We start from the raw sequence: 15972 nt of genomic DNA on the forward strand, positions 1-15972 counted from the left end.
CTAATACTAGAAATCCAATATCAGGCTATGGCCACATAACTCAGTGGCATGAGTCAGATACAGAATGTACAAAGTGCCAATACCACTATTCTAATTACCGGTGGTTCAGTATTGAAATCAGTTTTTCAGATTACAAGTCTACAGAGCTAACAAATAATCTCCATTGGCATGGTCAGATCATAGCCATGCAGAGAATATATACATATAAAATAAATTTCATAATTCATCCAATTATATTTTTCAAATTTCATAACATGACACGTAACATAATTTAAAATAATTACTATCGTAACAATAATATATCCGTTTAACTAAGTATAAAATAGATATCATAATCAAATTTAATTATCATTCGGAAAACATGCTTTGAAGCATAAGGTTACTTACCTCATCTTGCTTCAAAATCTCACTTCAATTAGATGGGTCAGCTTTGCTTATTTTAATATCATTAAAATATAATTGATTTTATCATTATTTTAGAGCCAAGCAAAGTTAAAAATTAAAATACTATTGCAGATACAGCCTTATACCCAAATTAGGATGAAGGAAAGGAGAGGCAATGTCAATGAGATGGCGGTATCCGATTGAATGGGTCGGTCTGAACAAGGTGAACTGAACTGGTCACAATCAGACATAATTTAAATAACTCAATGAAGATCAATGGTAATCATATTTTAGGAATACCCGACAGGGCTGGGGTACTGGGCTGATAAACCGCCCGAGTACTGAGGTAATTTAGGGCCTCCTAATCGGAGCCATCTTGGATTCGAACAAAAGAAAGACATGGCTTCATGTTCGATAAGGATGAAGATGATACGGCTAATCGAGCGATGAGGCCCAAAATAAACATATTCACGTAATAGTTAAAGCATTCACCACCAACTTGCAAACTCACATGAAAATTAGAAAAAACAGAATCATTTCAGCATGTGGTTGAGTAATCTCGGTCACAAAGAATTTTATCCCCAACCTTCGAGGCATATTTGAGTCACGTCCATTTTCAGAATTAAAAATGATTTGATCCCCCCCCTCCCCCCCGCTTAATTTATGACCGAATTCGAAATCGAAATAAAATTTGAATCTTAGAAGAGAGTGGAGATTAAATTTTAGAGGATTTAGACATTCCTATTTCCCTTGGATCGGAATGAAACTTCTTCCAACTAAACGGCTTAAATGAAAGTCATCCAACTTCTCCCCCATCCAAACATACTCTCAAAAAATATCGGATGCCTAGTGACCTCGACCTCGACTTCCATAAAAATCCTCGCCACGACTATAGTACCAATATAAAAAAAGTAATACACAATTACATTACAACAACATCAATCACTAAACCAGTAAATTGTCAGGTCAGCGCACCAAGGAACACCTCAGGGAAGCAGGGCGACAGTGGTGACCTTGATCCTTCCAACTAGTTATAAACGAAAGTATAAAGGAAAGCAAGAAGAGCAGAAGACTTGTTGATTTCCCCCCACTTATCCACCAATTACATGCACTTTACAAAAAAAAATATGGAGAGAACGGTGGCAGGAAAAGGACAAGTAGCCCGCACAAGACAAAATGTTGAAAATTACAGACTAGTGTTCATGCTTCACGCGCGTCTTTAAAATTCCAGGAATAGGAGGTGAAGTGGGCAGCTTATGCGTAGAATTGGGCCTCGCAGGTTGTTGCACGTGTTGCTGATACGTGCTCAGCGCACTGGAGCACTCACCTCCATTTGAACTGGGCTCTTGGGCACCATCCTTACGTTCGCTTTCACAGAAGCTCATTTCTTTCAGAACAAATGCGTCGTCATGCAACTCAAAAGGAGTGCTGCATTTTGGAATTGCATAAAACCATATGACCAAAAAAAATCGCTGTAACAGCCAATACAAGATTCTTCTTAGGGTTCTTGTTTATTTCCAAGATGAGTATAATAAGCTGTGCGCTACATGATCCACAAAATAATAAGCCATAATCCAAAAGGTTGCCTATTCTATTTCCAAATTGATTGTGTTTTTTTTTTCGTTTTTTTATTCTTCGAAGTCTGTCAAGAGTTTTTTGATATCTTGTTTAATTAATACTTTTGCATTCGTTAAAAAGTTTTAGACTAAATGTGTAGAAAATTTATTTGATTTATGCATTTTAATTCTAGAGCACATTTTTTGGACAAATTACAAAAAATCAACAGAAACTACCAATAGAGCTTGGAGTGAAGCTGACACTGGAACTTAGCTTACAAACCTTGCAAACGTGGAGGATGGTAGCCGCATAATTAACAGAAATCACTCTCATACTGCTCGGCAGAAAACTAAACAGAAGCAAGGCTCAAGGTTGGGCAGTGATTAAGACTTCAATATGAGTATCTCCCCCACCATTACAACCGTCCATAGATGGAAAGAAACCACATTTGTTTTATCTGACTTGATGATGGAACTCAGAATGCATGCTCAAAAGGACCACCAATGTAAACACTAAAAGATTTTCAGATTTTCCAACCATTTCTACTGATTAGTCCAAGTTGCCTGACATGCTTGAAGTTTAGGAGGAATTAAGTAATTATGTCAGGATTGCTAAGAGAATTCAGCCACTCACTTCATTAACTACTTACATGCACAGTGAAAGGCCACTATCTTTAGCCCGATGGACAGACAGATGGACAGAGGACAACCTAGCAACATTCATGGCCTTCTACCTTCATATGTATTTTGAGAAATTAGTTCCTAATCCTCATGAAGATGTCAGACAGGTATAACCATTAATTCCGACCCCCTGCACATTCTTTGTGTGGTCACATCTACTAATCAAGAAAAACTAGAAAAACCATACCCTCATTTCTTACAAATTTAACGTTGCAAAAGAAAATGTACTAGTGTGTTATTGAGGGCCATGAGAATTGGAATGGGTCATGGATAGCGGTTTGGAAAATGGAATCATTTAAAAGAAGTCGCTCTCATAATGACACTTTAAGAAATCTAGAGAAATTAGGATAAAATGATTTTCAATTTGCAAGGGAATTAGATCATCCTCACTCAGTTGACAGATAACCAGGGCAGGTCAACTTTCCGAAGGTTGGAACAAATTCATTGTCAAAAGGCCTTCGTGAGTCTCCTCTGTTGCTGAAGCAATCTAGTATTACAAGCAATCTAAAGGAATAACTTCATCAAAATGGCAACATACAGCAACCAAGGCTAGGTTACTATCTCTGAGGGTGGTACTAATTCATAGTTGAACGGCCTTCTTAAGTCTCCTCTGCTGTTGAAGCAAGCTAATCTTACACGCGCGCACGCATACAAAAAGAAAAAAGAAAAAAAAAAGAGAGACAAAGGAATAGATTCATCAAAATGACAAGCTACAGCAATTCATTCCTAGTGCTGAACTACTATCTGCCTCAATAGTCATCAAAAAGGAAGCACTAGAGGCTGTGCATCAGCTGGATTTTAAGCATGCATAGATCAAATTCAGTTTTGAGGTTTTTATACATATTGTGCACGAGTTCATGAATGAACATATGCATCTCTTTTACAGCTTCTGTTGATTCTTAGCAGTCTGAAATTTAGAAGTTATTATATGATACGTTCTAAGGAAAACTGGAAATATCATGCAAACCAGATGCCTAGGTGAAATAGTGGACAATATTAGATGCAGGATTCCCTACTTATAGAACATATTCAGCTACCTTAAAATGTACATGTCACATAGAACTTCTAGTAAGTTGATCTAGAGCAAAAATTCTCCAATTCCCCATTACAATGTTGGTTGTAAGAGGTTTATGATTAACAGAGGAAATAACATCTACAGTTTGTTTACCCATTATATCAGCCATATGAGTCTACATTCAACAGTTTTTTTACCATTAGGAAAGTTGATCACTATGAAGATACTGAGACCCATATTCCAGCCTGGTTCAATGATTTAAAGATTGGCACTTAGAGATTATGATCCAAGTTACCATCAAAATCTGTTATGTGCCTTTGGAAATGCAGATATTTAGATGGTGATATTTTCTGAACAAATGATGTGATGCATGACAAACAAGGGAGAAGTTATATGCGTTACCTGTTGAAGTCGAAATGCACCAACTGCATATCTTCTGATATTTCCACCTCTACAGTTGCATGTGAACGAGTCTGTTTGTTCACATTTGGAAAGAAAAAGGAAAGAATCACATCATTATCTAGTCAATTGAATCTAAACAAGAATATGATATCTAATTGATGGGCATTGTTATTTTTAGAGCGCCAAAAAGTGCTTCTTGGAGGACCAGAAGCTCTTTTGGATGATTTTGAGATGTTTGGTAAAAATTTTGAAAAAACTTTCTAGCTCGTCCAATAGCTAAAAAGGATCTACAGGGGAAAACTCCAATTTTGAATTTTTTGGCCAAAAGCTCTAATTGAGATTCAATGGGAAGCCTTTTTTTAGACGAGAGACCAAGGTTCAAGTCCTAGCAACAAAATTTTATTAAAAATTAATTTATATGTTAACAATACTTCATAAGAACAGTTAGATGATATTGGAAGGTTTTGCAGTCATTGTGGAAATTCCATTCTTGCTGCGATTAGTATCTTCCCTCGAAGAAAAGTTTTGATAGTACAATAAAATAACAAAATAATATAACATACTAATAATATAAAAGTATAATATATTATATGATATTATAATAATATTATATTAATATCATCATTATTATATTATAACTATCATATTATAATTATTAATATTATTATACAATAATAATATTATAACTTAGTACTTTTGTAATACACAAATAATAATATCATATTATTACATTGGGATAATGATACTATTGTTGTACAATAATATTATAAAAATACTATTACATTTTCATAAAAAATTAAGATTTTATTATTTATTATACTATTTAGCATAAATATCACAATAAATAATAAATAAATTAAGAATAATTTATTATAATATTTTTTGATAATACAAACAATTAGACAATTAAAAGCACTATGTAATATCTTTTACTATCATTTCTTGATACTAAAAGCACTTTCTTAGTTTGATTACCAAACAGATGGTAAAGTTCCATAGCACTTCGAAAATGTAATTAGCAAATAGTAAACTTTTTATTAAAAGCTCTAGTACCTATAGTAATACCAAACAAGGCCTAAGTCGTCATATCTTGTAATTAAAAAGATAAGCAGGTTGCAAGTGGTCAAATGATGAAAGAGTTTGATCTTCAAAGTTACTAAGAATATTTATTTGCACTATCCTTATAAGACTTTACTAGTCATATAGGTAGGTAACAAACAGATTTTACTAAGTCTTTTCCCCTTCAGGTTAAATGATACATTAAGATGATATCTAGGAAATTTATATAGCTCCAGAAAGGGGAAAAAAGCCTCAAAAGGGATGGTACCTTAACCAAGATAAAAGGCAAAGCCACTCCACCTGAAGGAGCAATTCCAGATTTATATAATTGCTCATTCCGTTGTATCAACTTCTGCAAACCTACAAACTTAATGAGAGAAGGGAAAACAATGAGAAATATGCTCTTATCTCATAACATATCAACTTTAACAGCATTGCATATGCCTCTTACTATTTATTTCTCCTTAAAAGGAAAAAATGCCTGTTGCTATTTTAATATTATTTCACGCTTGTAGCATTCTAAACATCTCCGCAAGATTAAGTTGAATTATTCATAGAACATTAGCATGGGGCGCTGCTTGATGCAATGGTAAAAGACGAGCTGACAAGTACAATGGCATAGGTTCCGGTCTTGAGGCAGCCACTTTTTAAGGAAAAAAAAGGCGAAAGATAGGTCTACCCCTAGTCCACCCCTCCTAAGACCCTCGATTGTCGAGATCATAATTGGATAATGGCCTTTTATTCATAAAACAATAGCATTATATCTTTAATATTAAAGTAAAGCAACAAGCCTTACCACATTTGCCAACCAGATTACCCAGCTGTTTGGCATCCTTCACTTGGGAGATTTCCAGGATTCGAACCTTGGTAATGGCATCCCCACCATATTTCCCAAAAAATAAAATTAAGCCCTATCCCACTCATATTGTGGATTAACGAATTAAGATGACCAAGAAAAGTATGGGTATGTCTTTAACTCATGCTTTGGACCTGACATCAACCATCCACATGGGTGTCAAACTCATAGACAAGGCAACTCTAGAGTAAGAGAAGGGCCTTCCGTAAAACCTATAAGTCCAATCAAGACCTATTGGTTAGGTAAGGATGGAGATTTCTTCTTAAGCACACATAGATATCTTTTTTTCCTAATAAAACATGGAAACATAAAAAGCAAGTAATGGGACCTTCGTGTTCTAGGGTCTTCACAACAAGCAAGCCCATCAAGTTATACGTAAACTGAAATTAGCCAAATGAACAAATTATTTGTTTCTCACTTCTTTGCACTTAAATTCTTTGCCTACACAAGCAGTATATACTCAGTGCCTTGCTGGAGGCACTACATTATTTGCTATCAGTATTTTCTATCTTTCCAACAAGGCTATAACTAAAAGGTTCTAAAATCTAGGAGGTGTCACCTCAGATAAAGGAGTCTCAAGGTGTTCATGCAATGAAAGCAATAAATATGTCTGTAAATAACAATCAAATATCAAACTAGCATATTCAGAGTTTAATCTACGAATATGTGGGTAATCTTACTTGATCTTGTAATTCATGCAAATATGTGGCTCTCTTTTCAATCTTGCTTTTCAAGCCAATACGCTCTGCCTGCAATAAATATGTGGAAGTCAAAGAATTAGCAATACAAGAGAAAAAACAATGGCTTTTAGAAGTAAAAATATATTCAAAGATCTCATGCTTTTATCAGATACTAGCAACTCAGCATACATAATGCACACTTGAGGAAAAGAAAATAAATATCAAATTTTAAATCAAATTGTATGACATGTTATGAACAATAATAATATTTGAATAAAAAAATAAATATTACATAAAATGGATTGACATGAGAGTGAGACATAAAAGGAAAATATTATCATACAGGGATGGAAGATTTCAAAATTGAGTAACTCAACAATCAAAAATTAAAAACTTAGTTTTTCAATGGTTCGATTGCTCCAATTGGCGACAAATGCATCGAGCGATCAACATAAGAAAGAAAAAAAAGAATGGCAGATACACAGCTATACTATTTATTCCTTCAAAAAGGAAAGGCATTTTTTGATTGGCTGAATTTCCAATTTAGATAAGATTCAATTGAAGAGGGATATAATTTTGAGAAAGAAAGGACTAAGGGTATCGTCATCACAGAATCTACAGGAAAATGTCATTAAAAATTGTCATTTTTTCACATAGTATAGACTAACCAAAATGTTATGAGATGAGAAAAATGGTATAGACAAACCTTTAACTCTTCAATATCATTTAGACTCGTTCGAGGTAAACCTTTCCACTGTATTTCCTTTTTATCTTTAGAGATAATGTCCATCGCCATAAGAACATTCAGAGCATCGTACACCCTCCGCCGTATGTTCTTCTCATCATACTGTTGCTGTTTATTTTCAAAAACACTTTTAAGAAATGTTTATGAAATCACATCTAGAAAAAAGAAACTAGCTAAAAGCCTTTCTTCACTGCTAAGTGGAGCTCTAGACTACCTGATCTGGAGATGCCAGATTACTGTGGGGATCTGCAAATTCAGCGACAAGTTCATCTGCAACCTGAAAAGTAAAAATTAAAAATTAAAAAAAAACATGAAATAAATAAAGACTAGCAATTATAATGATAAGGACCTGATACCATCAAGTAACTTGTCTCTAGAGAAGACAGGAATTACTGTTCTGCCATTCAATGGATGACAGTTTATATAACTATTTAAAATAAAACAAATAATATTTCAAAAACAAGCATCTCTTATTGCTTCCTAACATGTTCTAATCAACAAATTGCAAGTGTAGGGATTTACCACTTTTGCTATCGGTGAATGAATGGAATATACTACTGCAGGCTTGCTAATAAAATTAAGTTGGACTAAGAAGAGAAGCAAACAAACCAAAATCCCCTCACAAAAAAGAAAAAACAAAATGCAGAAAATGAAGCTACAAAAAGAAAAACCAGATGAGCGAAACAAAAAAGAGAGATTGTTTTTTGTTAAAAAAACGGTGACCAAATCTTGACAGGATCTACCATCACAAAATGAAAACAGGACTAATTAAAAGAAAATGTAATGGGTGATCACCCAACAGGTAATATTTCACTTAAGAGAATGCAAAATAGCAACTTAAATCACAGATCCTCCTATCTCCCTTACTATATTAGGATTTTTTCAAGGGGATGCTCTTACAAGCCCCTACCAAAAATAGATAAGTATAATGAAAGAACAAGATTCAATGAGAAAACAAACAGAAATAGATGTGTATGAGAAGCATATGTTGGACTCCCTTTATTCAGACGCTCACCACAAACTCGTTGAAAAGGTTGAGATTTTGTCAATCCGTTTACTCAAAGTCCCAACTGAAGGACATACAACCACAGAATCAGCTCGTCTTGTTGTCGGCAGACAAAAAATTAGCTAGGTAAGTAGCTAGGTAAGTTTTCCCTGGATTTTCGTTTTCTTTTCCAAATTCTTATAGGCGTGCAAGATGCTTATATTTTTCTGACTAGAAGAGGGAAGAAACCACCTCAAGTCATATCACAATCAACAAGAAGCAATTACAGGGCTAGGTCCACAGCCCTGATGTACAAGTCCAGCACTACCATGACCGATGCAGTACCATATAGAAGTATGCGAATCCTTGGGAATAAGTCCCTGCCAATTTATGATTAACAAAAATCTGTATTCATTTAGCAAGGAGCTATTAAATCTGGTTAGTTATAGTCAAACATCTTTCACAACAGAAATTTTTCAGATATTAGAATGGAGGACAGTTAGCTGGATGTGATTCTATAATTCACTCCTGATAGGGAATATCTGTGAATTGATATAGCTATCAAGTACATTTGCAATGTAAAGCATCTGCTAACCTGTTATTTCACATGTTGACAGTGAAAAATTCAAAGATATATTGTCCCAAAATAAACACAAATCAGAATGTACAAAGCACCACCATTGTTGCCCCATGTTACAGAATAGTGCAGATTCTATGCAATAAGACAGCAAAACATATGGCAAAAAGGAAACCAAACAAAAGGAAAATGGATAGCTGCCACACCTCATTGTAAGTGGTTCTTCCTTTGCTTTCCACTTTCTCACAGACTATGCACATTCAGAATGCAAATGTTAAAAGTGAACAAAGTCAAATAATTTTTCAAAGACTACTCAACAGAATTCATAGTAACTGAAGGCTAATATTCTATAGCATTAGCATATCCCCACTCTTTGAGAGACTTCATGGAACCTGGTCTCCTATTTTCAGGAAAGACATCGTTTCAAGATGAAAAGAATAACAAAAATTAACCAAGAAAAAGGAGAAGGATTTTTCACTCACCTTTCATGCTGAATTGGCGGAGTCCCCTACCACTTTTATCACCTCCAACCGTCCGTGCTCCTCTCTTTTTCTTCTTGCCACTGCTCAAAAACCCATGCTAGTTTAAAAACTCAGAAAAGAATGTTGAAATCAAATTCACTGATTGGGATTTCTTTTCAGGCAATAATTTTTAGCAGAGCAATCAATTTCTACAATAACAATGAAAAAAAGCAAAAAATGAATTAATTAAGACTATATGAAGGAGATACATGTTTCACTCATTGCAGTCATCAGATATATGACAAAGTAGTATCCTAAATATTTTCGAAAATGTTTGAGGGTATGCCACTCTCTATTTCAAGATTCAGCTTTTTCAAATTTAAAAACATAGAAGAAAAACCATCATAAGGAAGCCATAGGTCAAAAGATGCCAGAAAGATCTAAATAGGAAAGACTTCCACCTCATTTAATAAAATAAACATATCTTTGATGTTCGAGAAGGTGAGTTCACTCTTTTGATACCTTAAATGCATTTTTACTTTTTATGCCAACTTAGTTGATAGAAAGTTCCATAAAAGATTTTACCAGCATTCACAAACTTGAAATATCTTGATCAACGAATCATCAGGGGGTGACATGGGTGTCAAAGTCCTTGCAGCAAAATACATTTCATGCAAAAATAAAATGTTCAAAACCCAAATTCACTGTCCCAGTTTTCATGCTCAGTTATGAACCACTAAACAGGTTTGGAAAAGCATCTCAGAGACGCAGCAAGGAACAATGGACTGGAAGTTTAACCAATCGGCAAAATAATAGAGGCTTTTCCTATTGTTATTCCAATCAAAACCTTGACAAAGACTATGAGCAATCAAGAAGTTCTTGTTCCAATTGTTCAATCACATAATTTAGACTAAGAACCCTTTATTGCTCCTATCCATGGAGCAACAGGTCATGTTAGAGTCATCAAAACTACATCAAGGACATAAGACGTTCAATATTTTCATTTGACCTAATGCAGCATAATTTTCCTTATGATTGCATCTTTATAGATCCACAATAAGAAAAAGCACCCTTGCTAGGGCCTTTCCTCGATTATGCCCAATTTCATTCTTCACAAAATCTTAGAAAACATCATTGGTTCTCGCATTTGTCCATAACCTATAATATACATGATCCTTTGTAAGTATGCACCTCCCTTTTGATCTTTATATCATACACAGTTTTAACTGGATCTTGAAGTTACTTCAGTACACTTGCAAACAATAGTAACAGGCCAACAAATGTCATATGCTCATGTTTAGGACTTTTGGTTCTTACTGCACATGACTAAGCCCCTTTCATGTTGCACGAAAAACCTTCTTAACAGATCAGTACAATCTCCCCCCCCCCCCCTATTTTTCCTCAAATCTCAGCAATATACTTAATGGTTCACAACTTAAGGCATAATTTTCCTTATGATTGCATCTTTATAGATCCACAATAAGAAAAAGCAGCCTTGCTAGGGCCTTTCCTCTATTATGCCCAATTTCATTCTTCACATAATCTTAGAAAACATCATTGGTTCTCGCATTTGTCCATAACCTATAATATACATGATCCTTTGTAATTATGCACGTCCCTTCCTTTTGATCTTTATATCATACACAGTTTTAATTTGATCCAAAGTAGTTCATCAATATTAATTCATTCTTCACATAATCTTAGAAAACATCATTGGTTCTCGCATTTGTCCATAACCTATAATATACATGATCCTTTGTAATTATGCACATCCCTTCCTTTTGATCTTTATATCATACACAGTTTTAATTTGATCCAAAGTAGTTCATCAATATTAAAGGGGCAGGATTCAAGAAAATATCATAGAACTGTTTTCAAGACAAACAATGAACCCTAATCAACGACCAAGTTAAGAAATACGATTAGGGTGAATGGATCATTAACATCATGGAGGGACTCTGCTTCTTGCTAAACAAAATTGGCAACTGGTTTCAGCGAGTATAGAAGGCTACTGGATTCCAATCCAGCATTTATCAGGACATTTTGCTAAGACCTTGTCTTCTCTAAGAGTATGGCAGGTGTCCATACTCTTAGACAAGTTACGATAATGATCATTGCTATGAATTGAATGGGCCTTACAACAAATGTAGAGGGCTTCCACTAGTTCAATTTCTCAAGCATCATTAACATGCTTATAACTCCTAGAAAGTCCCTATTCCAGCAACCACAAGGCATAAACGTCTCAGATATAAATATAGAGAGAATAAATACATCTTAAAGGCCAAATAAATTTATGGATCCTCCAAATTCTTCCATAAAAGGTATTTCTCTCAAAACACCTTCATTCCCACACACAAGGTTAAAGAATGCACATAAATCCTTAAGTACAAATCAACTATTTCTTTACAATATAAGTCCACATATCTCTTGTTCACCATGTCATTGCATGAAAGCCACTGCAATTCACACCTGTACTAGTAAAAACGCTACTACTGGTCAGTAATAAGTGTAGATTTTCTATGAACATTTAGAAAGATTCCACTAGTACATGTTGTACTTCTTGAAAAGGGAAAAAAAGAAAAAAGAAAAGCAATGTTTGGTAATGCCCAATATAGAACACTTCAAAAAAACTGGCAAAAATCAACTAGCTGATTTTAGGAGAAGCTAGACAATCAACATTTCGCCGTATGCTTAAATGAAGAACATGCCTATCTTGCACAAAAAAAAAGATAAACCTTGCTTAGAAGTTGATATATTGAAGGAGCAAATAGATTAGGTAAACTCTAATATAAATCAGCTCATCGTGGACCCCCTCAAAACCCAAAAACATGATTCCAAATTTCTTAACCTAGATATGAATTTCAAACAAAGTTCAATTTAGGTTTAAAGAATTATAGATGCCAACAATATTGAAACCAAACCTAAACAGTTCTTTTACATTATCTATTAGCAAAAACACCAAATAAGTGACAAAGTGCTTTCTTCAAAGAACTTTGTGCAAGTGTTTCACAACCCTTCCAAAAAAGTATGAGCAATCGAAACATGCCAATGATCTTCCTGATTGGAGCCTTATTTAAAATTTTTAAACTGCAAAAGGCACAGGGAAATGCAGACATCCCAATGGAAGCCTCCAACCCTATCATTAACACCAATATATGTTAGTGCCACAAAAGATGATCATATAGTTATTCTTCTTTTCATTGAAAGCAGTGAAACATAAGTAGAATTAACTAAAAGATAATCCAGTGTGGTCTCTTATATAGTAGAGACCAGGACATGATGCATGCAGCCAGCCAGCTTGGATCAAGACAGCATCATTAGGCAAATTTATGCATTCACATGCAACTTTCAACTCCCTAGTTCACAAAAACAACCAGGGTAGAAATAAAGAAGTGTTATGTCGACATGGAAGGGTCTTCTCCCTTCCAGGGAGGAAAAAAAACAAAGAGGAGAAAAAAATTTGAAGCTGTTACTGAGTTAAGGGTTGTTATGGACAGACAACACCAAGGATCCTATGAAATTTATGAAAATGTAGAATCAATAAAAATATGTTAAAATTCTTAAATCACAAGAACTTGCTACTACAATGCCTGAAGAAGAACAAAAGATATCCTATGTAAAATTTTATGGTTTGGAACGTCTTGCATTCTTGTCACATAGTTCTCATATTTTTCATGTTTGCTATCAACTGCACAAATAGATTCCAAATGATGTCTAATAGCTTTGATATTGTTGATGCTGCCAGCTGGGATTTTCCTTGATTGTAACCTCTGGTGACCCAGCATCTACCAAAAACTAAACAGAGCTGTCTAAAAAAATATCCTCAGGCAACAAGAACTGAAGTATTGCATGGCCTAAAAGAGCAATAAATAAGTTTATAGTGGTTTAAAGATGGATTGGACAGATAACTAGCAAGGGCAACACAAAGAAGTTTAAGAGCTCCATGAAGTGGAAAGAAATGGTAAAGAACTGATCGAGATGGCAAGGACATGTTTGACGAAGACTGATGGAATCACTAATAAGGAAAAGGCTTGAATTTATGCCGAACTATCAACAAAGAGGAACATAATTTCCAACAAAATTCTAGCTTCAAAGATGCAAGAAGCATATGACCCTTTCCTCAAATTCACCTCATTCAACACATTTATAGCAAATTCTTTATGTACAACAAGCGTGTAATTCAACATGGATTCAATGTGCTAAAGAATAAGATAATTTTTATTGGAGTTTTAATTAAAAAAAAGATTTAAATTTTCTTGTCCCCTAAATTTTAGTTGTTTTAAATGCTTTAAAATATTTTTTTTAGACGCCTCTTTCGAGAGAGTTGTGACTCTTCGAAAGATAACATTGGTTTCCAAAAAGAGACGATGTTTCCGAAACATTATATATCTTCGAAACTATCGCGTCTCTTCGGTATTCCCGATAGAGTTTATAAATACTCCTCTGAAATTACTTCAAAACAATCCGATCTCTCTCTCATTCATTAGCGCTCTATCTCCTCTCAAGAGTTTTTTCCTCAAACAGAGTTCTTCATCCACTCTTAAAAGTTTTCTTCTTTCTATTCTTTTTTTTTTTGAGCATCCGAAGGAGTCGGTTGGATCAAGCCTCCCCAACGATCGTACTCATTAGAGGATCGGGCTGAGCCAAATTGTTGTACCTTGGGGACGAAATCGCTTCATACCTGCACGTAGAGGGCGAATCACGTTCTTAAGACAGTGTATATCACACGCCTCGATTCAAACAAACTCTTTCAATCTTCTGATTTTTATTCTAGTAGATTATACTTTTATAATATTTTTATATAATAAATATATTGCAGTTTTTAGACAAAATATTTCCGACAGTCTAAGAACATGAACTTGATTGTACTAGAAATTGCTATATATATATATATATATATATATATATATATATATATATTTATATATTTATCAAAATTTAATTTGATAGCATAGAATTAGTTTAATCTAATTGTATAAAAATATAAAAAGCCTTAACTTCATTCAGTAGGTTGTTTTCTTTGCAAAAATCAGTCTTTTAAGAAAGTTATATTGCTCTAAAAATTGTGCAAATAGATTTCTGTAATTTTAAAAACTATATAGAAAATTTTCTGCATATTTAAATTCTTTGCAGGATTTTCTGCATCTTTGAAAATACTACAGAAATTTTCTGCATATTAAAAATCTGTATAAAAATTACTGCAGCTTTAAAATCCGTACAGATTTTCTACGGCTTTAAATTCTGTGCAAACTATTTTCTGCAATCCTTAATTTCTGTAATTAATTATATTTATTTTGTTTTTAACTCCTCTAAGTGAACTCCTAAATAACAATTAAACTAATCCTCCATAATTTCCAGATCCTGAAGTGGTATCACCTCAACAAATCACAGCAGAACAACCCAAACCGACAGCAAATGACCTCCATCGCATCAAATTCCTCCGAACCTCCATGAATTTACGCAATGCTGTTCCCAAAATAATTAAATTTGCAAATAAGATGAAGGAATTGGGCAAAGTGATTGGCCTGACCTCACTGCCCCTTGGGAGGAGCCGGCATCGTCCCCATGGATGTCGAGATGGTTCATCCGCACGAAGGTGCTCTCACTCGCGGGCGTCGCCGCCGTCGTCGGCTCGCTCCGGCTCGAGGGGGACCCGGCGCTCCCGCTCGTGGACGCCGATTGCCCGCCGGAGAGCGCCGGCGTGCCCCACGACGGGGGGGCGCCGCCTCCGGGGGGCTTGGGAAGGCTCGCGGCAGTCTTATTACCGTCCTCCTCCTGGCGGTTGCCCACGCCGGTGACCATTCCGGCGAGCGATCGAGCCGGAGAGCGGATCAAGAAGGGAAGAAACCCTAAAAAGACAAAAGGGAAGATGCGAGACAAAGAGGCAGCAGCGATCGTATGTTTCCGTGGTGGGAGCTCCAAGCATGTTACAAGGGGTGCGGGGAAAAAAAAAACCGCAATGCTCGCCCAAGGACAGGACGGTGCCCCGGAAGTAATAAAAAATTACTTTTTATAGGAGGCTGCCGAATGCTGTGGTTGTGGATAGGACTAGCTGGCCCATGGACTGCCGCTAGCTGGGCCTGGCTAGGATATAGTTTAATTCTATGTTTTCAAAAAAAATATAAAACATTTCAGGACTAAAACATTTTGAATTTTTTTAACTAAAGCCCGTCTGGCAGAGCTTTTGATGGGGCAGAAAGCACTTCCGGACCTTCCAAAAATACTTTTGGATAGAATAAGGGTGTTTGGTAAAAACATTAGGGGCTCATTTGGTTCGCAGGAAAAGAAGGGGGAAAAGTGTGGTCAACGGGAAAGTAATGAGATGCCTTTTATTTGATTGGAGTTTTCAAAGGAGTGAGACGGAAAAGTTGTATTCCCATGGGAATATGATTCCCACATTTCATGGGAAAGTCTTTTTCATTAGAAACATGGGAAAGTTACTTTCCCATGAGGCGGGAATCACTCAATTTTTACTTTTTCCCAAAAAAGCCCTTCAGCATTAAAGAAGTATTAAAGAGGCATTAAAAATCTAATTTTTATTAAGGGCATAATAGAAATTATACATAACTTT

The 15972-nt window shown here is 35.2% G+C and overlaps 1 protein-coding gene across 3 annotated transcripts; it reads right to left on the reverse strand.

The window, feature by feature from the left end:
• Nucleotides 1–1289: 1289 nt before the first annotated feature.
• Nucleotides 1290–15364, reverse strand: LOC103721312 (transcription factor-like protein DPB). Of its 3 annotated transcripts, none has more exons than XM_008811470.6 (9): nt 14932–15364; nt 9423–9502; nt 9147–9190; nt 7593–7655; nt 7340–7486; nt 6634–6702; nt 5366–5464; nt 4039–4109; nt 1290–1812 (listed from the first exon to the last, which is right to left on the reverse strand). In XM_008811470.6, the coding sequence occupies exons 1-9, from the start codon at nt 15201–15203 to the stop codon at nt 1578–1580; spliced, it is 1080 nt and encodes a 359-aa protein (XP_008809692.5). In that variant the 5' UTR covers nt 15204–15364; the 3' UTR covers nt 1290–1577. The 3 variants fall into 3 exon arrangements, with proteins under 3 accessions (XP_008809692.5, XP_038979578.3, XP_038979579.3); XM_039123650.3 differs by having other exon boundaries at nt 1626–1856; XM_039123651.3 differs by lacking the exon at nt 1290–1812 and adding an exon at nt 3042–3247.
• Between the last annotated feature and the right edge of the window lie 608 nt (nt 15365–15972).

Source organism: Phoenix dactylifera, chromosome 3 (assembly GCF_051530095.1).
Source record: "Phoenix dactylifera cultivar Ajwa chromosome 3, Ajwa_hap1_PhDact_Kaust_v1.1, whole genome shotgun sequence".
Lineage (NCBI taxonomy): Eukaryota > Viridiplantae > Streptophyta > Magnoliopsida > Arecales > Arecaceae > Phoenix > Phoenix dactylifera.

Excerpts from the sequence above, each read along its gene's own strand:
- LOC103721312 (XM_008811470.6), bottom strand. The coding sequence starts at position 15,203 with ATGGTCACCGGCGTGGGCAACCGCCAGGAGGAGGACGGTAATAAGACT. Across the intron at positions 9,503-14,931 it reads TCCTCCCAAGGGGCAGTGAG|TGGCAAGAAGAAAAAGAGAG; the intron begins GTCAGGCCAATC and ends GTTTTTGAGCAG. Across the intron at positions 1,813-4,038 it reads GTGCATTTCGACTTCAACAG|CACTCCTTTTGAGTTGCATG; the intron begins GTAACGCATATA and ends TCCAAAATGCAG.